This window comes from Asterias rubens, chromosome 10, assembly GCF_902459465.1.
Source record: "Asterias rubens chromosome 10, eAstRub1.3, whole genome shotgun sequence".
In the NCBI taxonomy this organism is placed as follows: Eukaryota; Metazoa; Echinodermata; class Asteroidea; order Forcipulatida; family Asteriidae; genus Asterias; species Asterias rubens.
The window spans coordinates 15,693,344-15,706,244 of record NC_047071.1 but is presented as its reverse complement, the minus strand read 5'-3'; the positions used below and the strand labels follow the sequence as shown (position 1 = coordinate 15,706,244).

General features: G+C 38.8%; 2 protein-coding genes across 2 annotated transcripts; both read left to right on the top strand.

Moving 5' to 3' along the window:
* Positions 1-856: 856 nt before the first annotated feature.
* On the top strand, positions 857-6,321 carry LOC117295934 (60S ribosomal protein L17-like). The gene is made up of 7 exons (XM_033778736.1): positions 857-905; positions 2,396-2,446; positions 2,776-2,816; positions 3,102-3,236; positions 4,275-4,373; positions 5,184-5,280; positions 6,056-6,321. Exons 2-7 carry the CDS (start codon positions 2,407-2,409, stop codon positions 6,196-6,198), a joined length of 555 nt encoding a protein of 184 aa, XP_033634627.1. The 5' UTR covers positions 857-905; positions 2,396-2,406; the 3' UTR covers positions 6,199-6,321.
* A 109-nt stretch (positions 6,322-6,430) lies between these two features.
* On the top strand, positions 6,431-11,708 carry LOC117295933 (DTW domain-containing protein 2-like). Its single transcript, XM_033778735.1, has 5 exons — positions 6,431-8,011; positions 9,132-9,317; positions 9,618-9,816; positions 10,790-10,918; positions 11,311-11,708. Exons 1-5 carry the CDS (start codon positions 7,779-7,781, stop codon positions 11,440-11,442), a joined length of 879 nt encoding a protein of 292 aa, XP_033634626.1. The 5' UTR covers positions 6,431-7,778; the 3' UTR covers positions 11,443-11,708.
* The last annotated feature ends 1,193 nt before the right edge of the window (positions 11,709-12,901 follow it).

Sequence of the window (12,901 nt, the reverse complement as noted above, 5' to 3'; positions counted from 1 at the left end):
AGGGTCAGACTACTCTTGTCCCAACTTTAATGGTCTAAACCACGCAGCGTGCATATAACTGATAGAAGGGGGGTTTTTATTCGCGACATTTCACAATATTTATTAAGTCTTCCACTCTGTCCGTCAAATCACTCACGTGAGGACAGAATATTGAGTGCAACGACTATACCTTCTACTAAAAGGAAGTCTTCCAAATTGTCATTATTAAATTCTGAAGTGCCCCGGTTATCATTTTGTCCCAAAATAATAAGCAGGGTTTGAAACTTTACCTCAGATAATAAATTAAATTGTAGGAATCAATTGTACTCTCCTTTTTACAAAAATTGCCTTGGTCCGGTTCTGGGGTTTTGTGTGTCCTTTGATTTCCGTTGTTTTTTTTTGTTTTTTTTTTTGGGGGGGGGGGTTTTTGGGGGGGGGGGGGCTCAAAATGTTCTTCTCAAAATTTGCGTTCATTTATTGAGTTTGGTTTATTGGGCACTCATATTGAATAACTATAGGGTAAAGATTTGTCCTTTATTTACAAACAAACAAACGAACAAACAAACAATAATAATTCCTTCATGAACTACTTGTGCAACTTTTGCTTGGTATTATACACTGGATTTGATCAGTCATAGGTAATTTGATATTATTGTAAGAACTTAAGTATTTTTGGCAAATAAGATTGGTACAAATTTTCATTGACCAAGAAATGTACATGAACAAAGTGCGCCCTCAGTTCCTTTTTTCGATTTTTTTTTGCGCCCCCTATTGATGGTGGAAAGCTAAAAGATAAACTTGTACCCAAATAAATACACGCGATGGCTCACACGTTCATAATATCGAATCGCGGGGATGAACGAAATATCGTGGCTCAACCTATAAACGAGGTTGATCGGTCTCTTACACAGTGTCTACCTGTAAAGGTACGGAAACGTTGATATCTAGTAAATTAAAATCCATTTCATCCAATAAATTCCGAACCTCTAATCTATTTTCTTTGAATGTGAATGTAAAATCAATGTTCACTAGTTAGTTTGATACAAATTTGTCCGTAGAATATTTGGGTTTTGTTACTTATTTTGACTGTTGAACATTGTCACTATTTAACGTTAGCGTATTCAACGTTGGCCCACGTAAACATGCATAGGCAGGGCGAGTTACTGTAAGATTGTTGTTACAATATTGAATGTTAGGTGCATGAAGCATTATTTCAGTCATTCCCAATGTTTCACGGCTTATTTTGTTGTTTCCTTTTGGGTTTTTTCATTGTGCCTTCCCTCTGTGCAATTCGCCCTCAACTCAACATGTCGTGGGATTGAGAATGGAGGGTCTTGAATTGATCTCGCTTGTGATCATTTTTGTCTGCACAAAATTCAATAATCAATTGTGAATCGAAGTTTCCTTGAAAACCGTGTGGATTGGAACACCCCTCGCGTACATCTTGACGAATGGGGAATGGGCGTAAAAAAAAAAGCCAATATATGCTTGCAGACTCGATGCCATGTTGGTTCATTGAGGGCATTTAATAATAGCCCCACTTGTGTGGCCAAGGCTAGCTGAATCCTTAGCCACACAATGACACATCCATCCATACCATTTCCTTATGCAGCTAAGAAATAACCAAAAATGCTGGCGCCTCCCCATACGAGCCACCCGGCAGTATAAACCGGCTGAATGTGTTCACCTAACTCTTAGCTTGCTTTGTGTGTATTGAATAGTGAAACAGATCAAAATTTTAACAATAACTTTGCTACCTTTCTCCGACTCTTATTTCCTCGATTCGTACTCGGCGCAGCCATCTTGGAATATGCCAATCAGCATGACGTCATTGGCCTGCTGAGCTGTGGGCCTGTAGGGGAGGCGCCAGAATTTTTTAATTTTTGGTTATTTTTTAGCTGCAAGAGGAAATGGTGTGGACAAGTGGGGCTAGGCATTTTATTGATTTGCATAATCACAGGTTGAGGAAAACTTTACAGAATGACTGCGCATTCGTGAATGGAATGTCGATGCTACAGTACAAACAAGCAGTGCAACTTGTGATTGTGTAAATCCGTTAAAATACGTTGACAACTCTGTTGCTTGACTTGTTCAAAAGGCTTTTGAAAAAAACTTTCATATTTTTGATTTGGACAATCTTCACTCTCCTCTCCTGCTGCTTTATTATGAAGTCTCAAAATGAATTTGAAAGTCAGCTTTTTCGGGTACATATTCTATGCACCAGAAAAAAATACACTAATTTAGAGGTGTTTGTTGTCAATCATTGATTTTTGTTTTATTATGTCGTAAAGAGTGCAGCCAATTAGCTCTTCAGCCAATGAGGAATTCTCTTCTGATAACGACATGTTTGCTTCGCTTTCTAATTATAAATTGCAAAATTTGTCAATAATTATATTTGTGGGTTTTTCTTGAACAGGTGCTGACAATATGACGCGTTACTCGCAGGAGCCTGATAATGCCACAAAGTGTAAGTTTTATTCAAGTACTTCGACATTCTCCCCCCCCCCCCCCTAAAAAAAGAAAAGAAGAAAAAAAAGTTGTCCACTAAACAAAAGCCAGTTAATTTTTTTTTGGGGGGGGGGAAATACCATTGGCTTGATCCAGGGGCTTGTTGTTACTCAATTTTTTACTGGGCCATAAATGCTTTGTATTTCCAGTCAATAAGGTGTCAATTTGTTTTCATTTTTTTTCTCTGACTCTAAGACAGAGTTGCTCCAGGAACGATTTCATTTGGAATCTTACGAATCACCTCAAAAAGGATATAATAATTGTGATATCTCTCCTTCTTTTTTCCAGCATGCAAGGCACGTGGCTCCTACCTTCGTGTTCACTTCAAGGTATGTAAACAGAACAGTAAGATCCAAAGAGGGACCTTCTCATTTTACAGGGTTATCCCCTGTGTTTCTGGTTCACATAGCAAGCACCCTTTAGTTAACAGAACTCAAGGTTGCCAGCTACTGTGATTAAGTTCACTTATGAGGCATATTTAGTTTCAATACCAGATATATATAATAATATTGTTACTGTCCACATTGCTGTCCATAATAGTGTTATTTTGTGGTTCGAAGCTGAAATCAGTTAGTCGTAAAAGCTTCTAATGTATTATGTTATTTGCATTTCAGAACACGCGGGAGACAGCTGCAGTCATTAAGCACATGCATCTGCGCAAAGCAACACGCTTCCTGAATGACGTGATCAAGAAGAAGCAGTGTGTACCCTTCAGGAGGTTTAATGGTGGAGTCGGTCGCAAGGCACAGGTACGGTAACCACCAAAGCTTGATTGTATCTTTACCTTAAAGGGACACGTTGCCTAGGATCGGGCGAGTTGGTCCATGAAAAGCATTTGAAACCTTTTGTTGTAAAATGCGTATGATAAGGGAGTCACTTTAAAAGTAGAATATAATGATCCACACAAGCACGCCTCAAAAATTGCATGATTTTCCTTATCCGACAAAAACTTACATGGCACGCCATTATGTGGAGTCAAGTTTTTGACTCCATAAAATGGCTGACTGTTTTAGTTTGGAAGGTAAATGGTAAAGCGTGCAATTTCGAGGCATGTTTGTGTGGAACATTATCTTCTTCTTTTAAAACATCTTTCTAACCATATTGATTTCTTAACAAACTGCTTCAAACGCTTTTCATTGACCAGCTCGACCGATCCAAGGCAACTTGTCCCTTAAAACATCACCCACCCTTATTGAAAAAAAGCTATGAGCTTGTGAAGAGACTAGCTATCTGGTGGCTGATGGCTAGTCATCGAAACAGTTAAGAGGAAGGTACATGTTTGGTATTCACTCCTTAAAATTACTAACAATAAAAACTTGCTTGGTTAGAGGTAATTTTGAGAATCGGTTCACTTCCAAGTAACGTTGTTGTGGTTTTGGAAAAAGATTTAAGTTTTTATCCCCCAAAATATGAGTATGATAAACGTTCACCGTCAGAATTGTTTCTCGGATTGTGAATTCCAATTACTTTATAATAGCTCTTTTTATAACAGGGTTGACTATCTTGATGCCCTATACCCTTTTTTTGCTTTCCTTGTAGTACTCATCTCCCTATACCCTTTCTTTGCTTTCCTTGTAGTACTCATCTTGAGTGACCTTCTGTTCTTGTGTTTGGCAAATTTCTTGAAATAAAAAAATATAAATAAACAGAGTGTAAGCAAAAGTATAGTAAATGTTAAAGCCAAAAGTTGTTTTCACTTAACAATGTACCAGGTTTATGGCAGTATGTTCTCTATGTCAATATTATGTTCGTGAATGATTACCTTGGTCTTTATTTTCCATCGATAGGCAAAGGCATGGAACCATACCCAGGGACGTTGGCCCAAGAAGAGCGCTGACTTCCTCCTGCAGCTTCTCAAGAACGCTGAGAGCAATGCAGAGTTCAAGGTAAGATTCTTAAGTTTGCATGCCAAAATGTTCTTACATTTGACTAAAATCGCTGGGACTGGCCAAATTACCTCTTTATGACAGGAACACTATTATAAGAAGACAGCGAAACAGAGCAGAAATAAGATTCAGGGCTTAAGAATGTACTATTTGTGAAGCAGTTCCTCTTTATAACAGTTGTCTTTATAATGGGGATTTTTTACTAGGCAGTGTTGAAGTTGCTAGGTCTCTCACCTTTCCTTTTTGATAGCTTAAGGTATAAACTAGTTGATTGGATACAATCTTGCAAGACTCTTGAAGGAAATGGTCGTCTGAGAAGAACCAGAATCTATGTGTTGCAACTGAGTGTTCAGTTTGTTTTTGAGGAGATTACAAAGACAAACAGTATGCTGTTCACCTCTGCTTTGAAAAAAAAAGATTATTACTTGTAAACTAGTTTAATTCTCACTTTCCAACACATTGAAATCTGATATAAATATATATATAAAAATATAACGTAAAGTAATGAAAAGTTCACTTCAATGTGAAGATGGGATGTCGATATCCACATCATTTTTTTGAAACTATAGCTATCAGAAATCCCCCTATCCTGGTGCAATGGTAGTGGATTGTTCCTGCAAAAAAAAACTACATTATCAGGTTCAGATATTACTAATAGGTACATACATCTGTTCCTAAAGATTTGCGCGTCGAATAGTTGATGGCATAACGATTTGACCATCTGAGTTGCTCTCTATAACTAAATGAACTAAAAGATTTGTTTAAATTTTTTATGAAACTATTGTACCATTTCTCACTCTTTGCCTTCAGGGTCTTGATGTGGACTCGTTAGTGATTGACCACATTCAGGTCAATGCTGCCCCCAAGATGAGACGTAGGACCTACCGTGCTCATGGTCGCATCAATCGTAAGTTGAGCCTTTTGTAAATTCTGATTTCAAATTGTTAAACCCAAATCTCAAGTGAAGTTCCATTATGTTGATAGTGCACTGACGCCATTGTGCTCAAATGTACGGACTATGGACTGGCGTGAGGTTGTTAATAATAACTTGAAGAAGGGTGTTTGCCAACAAATATCCACTGTTGCAAAACTAGTATTGGGAAACTGAGGCTTCAAACTTTTTTAAGTAAGGTCAGCTTTACTTGGTATTGTTGATGTGACAAATTTTTTTTTTCGGGGGGGAATGTCTTCGCTCCTCTTGGCCTCAAGTATTGTTAATATAACAAATAATAACCCCTTCCCCCAATACAAACATAGTTATTGACAATTAGGAAGACCACCAACAGTAGGGCTAGATTGCTCAATTGGTAGCATTGAAACTGTAAGCACGGATGAGATTGTTCAGACCTTTGGCTGAATTCAGTCCTTTTATGTCGGCCTGGTGAAGAAAAGCAGAAAAATACTTTTTCCCACAAATAAAGAAATCTTGCTCATTGGTCTACTTCTCTAGTGCTTTGGATACTGTTTCCAAAAGCTCCTTGAAATCTATAACCCGAGATGAATACCAAACAGTAGAAATGGCATCATTTCAACATACTTTTGAATTTGTATCCAAGTTTCAAACTTTTTCGTTAGTAATGACTCTCACCCTGTGTGAGTCAAAGGTTCAAACCCTCTCCAGTCAATCTGTCTTTGTCCACCCTAAAATAAAATAATTTTATTATCAATTTTCTTCTCTCTAGCGTACATGAGCTCCCCCTGCCACGTTGAGGTCATCCTGTCCGAGCGTGAGCAGATTGTCCCCAAGCCCGACGAGGTCGAGAAGAAGACCAAGAAAGTCTCCAAGAAGAAGATGGCTCGCCAGAAGATGATGGGTCGGGAATAGATCCATCAATCGAGGGGGAGGGGAAACAAACAGACAGATAAGGGAATCTCTCTAACAGAGGAATGCAACGGTCAGTCGGGAAACGTGTTGTTAATAAAAGATCATAAGCTAAATTACAGATGAGCAAATATGTGTGCAGACTTTGTGTTATTTATCCAGTGTTAGTATTGCAAGATTTTAATTAACCTAATAACTAGTTAAACAATACAGTAAATGTTTGTGACCCGTTGAGCTAGCTAAATTCAGACCTCAAATCTGTGACTCGTAGTGCATTTCACGGTAATAAACAGCACAGAAACAACTCCCGTAATAACGCCTCATGAACGCAAGCCTTGACTAATTCAGAAAATGATTTCATGCACTTTGTGTGATGCAGTATCAGATTATTATCAGGCCTCGAATAATGTTGACCGCAAGCATTTGCTAGTGAATGGCATATTGTTTAAGTTTTTATGCTCTTCCAACACTTTATATGAAGGATGAGACACATTTTTTTGTTGAATTCCTTCAAAAGATGCCTCTTGTCAAAAGCTATAGTGCAAAAAGATAGCATCTTTATTGACCACTGAATGATACTGACAGATATGGGTGTCTAAATGAAGTATTTTTCTCCAGTCTCCCTTTCAAAGTTGTGAAAAGCAACCCTTTAACGAATTGCCAAAAATGGTACGTCTTGAAAAGAAAAGTACTAAGTGGATTTTTGTTCGCATTCAAACTTTTTATTTAAATGGTTTGAGTATCGTGCTATACAGGGTTCAGGAGGGATTGGTTTTGACTACAGTTAAGCCTGTAGGCACGAAAACTTGCCAAGAACAGACGAAATATTGCTTAGCAGAAACTGGTAACCATTAAATTGTCACTAAATGCAACTAGTTGTCAAATGCATGTATGGCTGAAATTTATAATTATATGCCCTTGATAGAATACAAACTGTTCAATATTTAATTTCCCGGGTCGAAATGGGTATTGGGATAGTTCACCCAGTTTCCAAAATCCACTGGTCCAAATTACCGGCTATGGCTACGGCTAGTTATCAGCGTCACTCATTATGCATTGAAGTATAGGACTAACTTAGCAACACAGTTAGCAACAGTCGAAGCTGTAACAGTTTGCGACTACCGCTAGCTACGGCTACGACCATTGTTAAAGGTATTGGGATATTTCAGTCAGTTTCCAAAATCCACTGGTCCAAATTACCGGCTATGGCTAGGGCTAGTTATCAGGATCATTATGCATTGAAGTATAGGACGTACTTAGACAGTTCAACTGAGTTAGCAACAGTCGTAGCCATAACAATTTTCGGCTACGGCTATGACCATTGTTAACTGTTATAGTACTTCTGCCTTAATTAACGGCTATGGCTAGATTTCCGGGTCATCAAGCGTTGAGGTACAGGACGTTCTTAGCCGTAGCCGTATCTGCCAATTCGGATACGACCTTACCAACTCTTGAGGGCGGTAGATTATAAAGATTTTTTAGTAGTCTGTGCCCTTTACGTGTGGACTCTTTTTAACTTGTACAACATTTGAGAAGTCTAAAAGAAAAACAATATTTTTGTTAAAACAAATTCAGAGAAATTCATGTGTCGGCTACATATATTTGTTAATCGTTTGACTCTTTTGAGGTATTTTGGAAATAAAATGGACAAGATACATGCGTCAACAATTCATGGGAAATGTCCAACAAACCCTTCAGTTGAGGTGTTGCCTGAAAATGCAGAAGAAAGTGTGGAAAATAATGTTTTTAGCAGTGATTTCATGACGGCAACTCCAGCCGATCCACCCAGTAAACGAAAGATGTGCGAACGGTGTGGGTAAGTATCTTGTCCCTTCTTAATTATTTCTCTAAGATAAGACAAGGACTGAGGAGGAGGATTCAGAAAAAGTTTGTACACAGTTGTCATATTGGGGGACCGGTGCAAATCTCAGACTCAGGGGGGACAGAATCTCCTGCCACCATCCCCATTTTGATCAGATCAGATTCAGAACCGTGTTCAAACTATCGGTGATAGCGCCCTCTTTTGAAACATCCTCCTTCTGGAGCCAGTGTTAATTTTCCATAGGCAAAGGGGGGCGGGGCAGGGGGGACAGAATCTCTGAAACGCAGTGGCTGTTTATTTTACGGGCAATTTTTAGGGGACTTCACAGTGGCAAGTATTATGTGTAAATTGTGACTTCCTTTCCATGGGCCAATCAGCAGTGTGGTTAATTAACCCATTATATTAATTAACCCTGCAACTATATTAGACTTTAATTACGATACATCGGCTATGTAACACTTGTAATGTATTTATAGCATTGCCATTGTTAGACCAAGAAACTAGAGCTCTGAGTCTGAACTAATTTTTTTTTTAAATTACATAAATGCATTTTCGTACAATAATTATCACAAATGTCCCAAAGTGAAAGATTGTACATGGTTCTTGTAATCTAAATTGATGTAGGCCTAATATAAACTCCTACAGCTGTTTTTTTTTTTTTTACCATTTATTGATCCTTGCACATTCAGCATATCTACCACTTCGTTTCTTAAAGCCATTATACACTTTCGGTAAACAGTATTGTCCAAGTCCCACGCTTCGTGTATCACAACTTATATATAAAACAACAAACCTGTGAAAATTTAGGCTCAATCGGTCATCGGATTCGGGAGAAAACCCACTCTTGTTTCCGCACGTTTCGCAGTGTCAAGACATGTGTTTAAAAAAAATCTGTAATTCTCGCTAACTAGAATTTATATTATTTTGCCGTTTTCTCAAAAAGTAAAGCATTTCATGGGCTAATATTTCAAGAGAAGTCTTTCACCTTCTGTAAACCCTGTAAATTATTTGTAAATCTGTGAACTTTTTTGTTTGTTTCTGTACCGAAAGGGTCCAATGGCTTTAAGGTGTACAGTGATAATTCTAAAATTGTTTTGATTGACTTTCTTCTCAGTCGTCCAGCTACAGTGTGCCTTTGTCCATACTTCCCAAACACCAAGTTGAAAGTCTCCACATCGGTCTATGTGATTCAACACCCAAATGAAGAGAACCGGTCTTTGAGGACTGTACCCATACTCTTCAACTGTTTGCAGGATGGAAAGTGCTGTGTCATTCGTGGTCGACGCTTTTCAGAAACCAGGTACAGATTTGTTTTACAGATTTACAGGTTCGTCAAACCAGCTCTTGTTCACTTTGTAAGATTTGTCCTCACTCTCACAAAAACCCATAAGTTCATCTCAAAACCCAGGCCTTTAAATTCTGATATGATGGTGGTAGATAGGTCTATGCCTGAAAAAAGCCGCATGTAAAATTCCAGTTGTTCATTATTACAACTGCAATTCTTGATCTAAAGGAATGAAATGAAATTAGATATTTGATGAGTTTGTGTTCGAGGAACTGATTTTGAATCTTCCTTTGCACTTTTTCTGTTTATCCTCAGTCATCCAGATCTATGTGAAGTATGCAAAGATCCCAACACCCTGGTCTTATTCCCGGGACCAGAGGCAGTGGACGTCTCTGAAGTCCCGCCCCTTCCTCCCGACAGCCAATCATATTACAATCTGGTTGTGATTGACGGGACTTGGCATCAGGCCAAGAGTATGTACAAAAGCAATGTCATCTTTCATCGACCAAGACAGGTAAGAATATAAGTGGCTTCGTATATAGCGATCAAATCCATCATTTGTTGTTGTTCATGGCATTCAATCACAATTGTAGGGATCCTAAGTGCGCCCTCATTGTTCAACTTGCAAAAGGTTTACACTGGCTCTCCTTCCCGTGTCTCTACACTATTATCTAGCAACAGAGTCCAGCATTCTCCTGAAGACAATCGGAGCATACTGATCGAAACGTTGAGTTGTCAACCACCGGTTCTTTTTCGGAACCACCACGTGACTACTCAAAGAGATTTACAAATGATGCTACTTAGTCACTTTTCAGACTACAACTATGCAAAGTTTCAAATCCTAGTTATCATTTTTGTGGGCCATTAATTTATTTCCCAAAATCATCTCAACTGTCAGCTCCCTGGGGAGTATACAGCCTGTGCTGCCAAATTTGTAGACACAAACACAAGAACCATCTCTGCCCTCACAGGTAACCATTTACCCCTGGCAAGTATACATTGTAGTTGATTTTTTTTTTTTTTTCACAGGATTCAAACAAACACACTGATGACAAGAACTTGAGTGTGGTGCATTAGACCGTTCAACCATGACACGCCACAACAGTCTATCTATTTGAGGTTTTGTTTTTTCATTGAGAGGTCTAGTACAACCCAGATATCACAAACTATGGGTCAATTACCAAAAGTAGGTTGCAAAATATGTCTGTCAGGCTGCCTAACAATAAATATTTTGTTTAAACACTTTGATCATTCTGTGAGCAACAAAGATGGCCTCACAAACAAAACATGGAACCTGTTCTTAACTGTGATACTTGGGTACTTTGTAAGTTATCTTCCTGAAACTTTGGCGAGGGAACTTGACAACGACGCCAGGATCCAATCCACTTGTCTTTGTAATTTGTTAAATATATACCAAGTCTCACTAATGTCAAAAAAAGGAAAAACTTGGCTTTAAGTCGTATTTGTCTCTCTTTTTTTAACCACAGGTGCAACTATCTAACAGCAATTTGAGTGAGTATGTCATTCGAACACAGCCTACAAATGCATCTCTATCCACAGTGGAATCAGTCGCCATTTCTGTCTCCATCCTGGACAAAAATCCTGAAATACAAGAGGTAAGCTTCATTGAACAAATTTGTTTTAAACCCATGTTGGAATATGCCTTGACAAATAAAGTTTATCCATTCTGATTGGTCAAGAGGAGATCACATGGCCATGTTTAAACGTGGGGTATACATGACCTGACATTGGGTGCGTTCGTTTAGCTTCCCCGGGTCGACCCTGGTGTGTGGCTTTTTTTTTTCCCAGGACGAACGTGTGCAGATAATTACCCACGTTCGTCCTGGAAAAAAAAACGCCACACACCGGGGTAGACCCAGGGAAGCTAAACGAACGCACCCAGTATTGAGTAAAAACAGGGCGCTATCCGGTGATTGGGAACATGCTTGATTCTAGTGTCCTAACTTCTGATATGGAAGTGTGGTTTAATTTTGTGACTTCTTTTTAGACTCTGCTTCGACCCCTGAGGGCGCTGTGTAAATTTCAGCTGGACCATGGTGCCGCTGTCCACCATAGCAAGGAGCACCTAAGAGAGAATGGCTTAGAGTACCTTCCTAAGAGTAAACCAGAGAAAAGTTGATGTTTGCTCCATTTTTCAAAATTATCAGTCTATTAAATCTCGTGGTTATGGCTTTATGGCTATGGCTTTTGGCTTTGGCTTTTGGCTATGGTTATGGGTTTGGCTCCAGAAGCAGCATGTATGAATGAGCCATAAGCAAGTTAAATTTGAATAAGGTCTGGTAAATTGCTTGATCTCATTCACAATCTACCGCTTCAATTTTGAGCAAGTTCGAGTGTGCACAATGGTTAACTAAAGGTTGACCATTTTGACTCGAACCCAGGCTGGTCGACCATTGGTTGACTACTGTGGTCGACCATTTGGAACCAGCCTCGAGACCATGGTTTCTTCACTGGTCCCAACAGCATGTTCCATTCTAACATGTGTTAAGCGCAGAGGGGAACCAGTGACACTTTAAGAGAAAAGGTGGAAGGTTGACTAGACTTGCTTCGAGTCGTTCGGGTGAGTACGTCATTGCACATGTGCGTTGCTAGTCTGTGGTCGACCACTGATGGACTAAATGTGCGCACTTGAACTTGCTCTTAAATTCCTGAGACTATTGAGAAATTTGCTACATCACACATGTCGGAGTCAGCTTCTGCATAGTTAGAATAGAGGCGGGAAACACCGATAAAAAAAAACTTAATGGATGTGTTTGGCACAATGGTTCCTGGGTCCAGGATTTGCTGATCTGGAGGTTGCCCCCGAATATGAGTTCCTCGGACTCTGGAAACATTCGGTGAACAACTCTTCTGATAAAAAAATAGATCAGTGTACATGTAGAAGTATGAAGATTGTTGATTGTTATTAATGACATCAAACATTTGCTTACCAAAATGGTGACTGTTCAGCCATAGCCATATCCGCTTATTTGGACATGCCAAGTAAAAACTCAATCAACTGCTTGAAGCTGTAGCCGAAGCTAAATCCAACATCAGTTGGTTCAAAAATAGTGTCTCTCAACTCAAACTAAAGATTGTTGATATTTGCTTTAAGAAAAACTATTGTTTGTTTCTTAATGTTTTTAAGAATGTTTTTACTCCTAATGTTATAATTCTGTTTCTTATTTGTTGATTTGTCCATTACTAATGCCATGTTCAGCACCCTAGAGCATGTCAACATGATTAAGACGCTGTATAAGTGTTGGTATTATTATTAATTTTCAATTTGTTCAATTTAATTCACCTCAGGCCCAATTTCTTAAAGCTGTTGAGCAAAAAACCCTGCTGGAAGAATTTCTTTTCTAAGCAAAAATTGAGTGTGGAACTAGTCACAACAATGTATACTTAATTAATGTAATTTTGGCTGGTAGCTAATTTCTGTTAAGCAATACTTTTCTGTGCTTAGCACGTTTTTGTGTTTACCTGGGTTCAGGTGACGTGATCAAAAAAAATTTGGTTGCATTGTTTTAGGTATCAGTGTCACCTTTTTTAGGCGACGTGTCATTAACACCCTTGCCTTATTTTTTTGTGCAATTTGA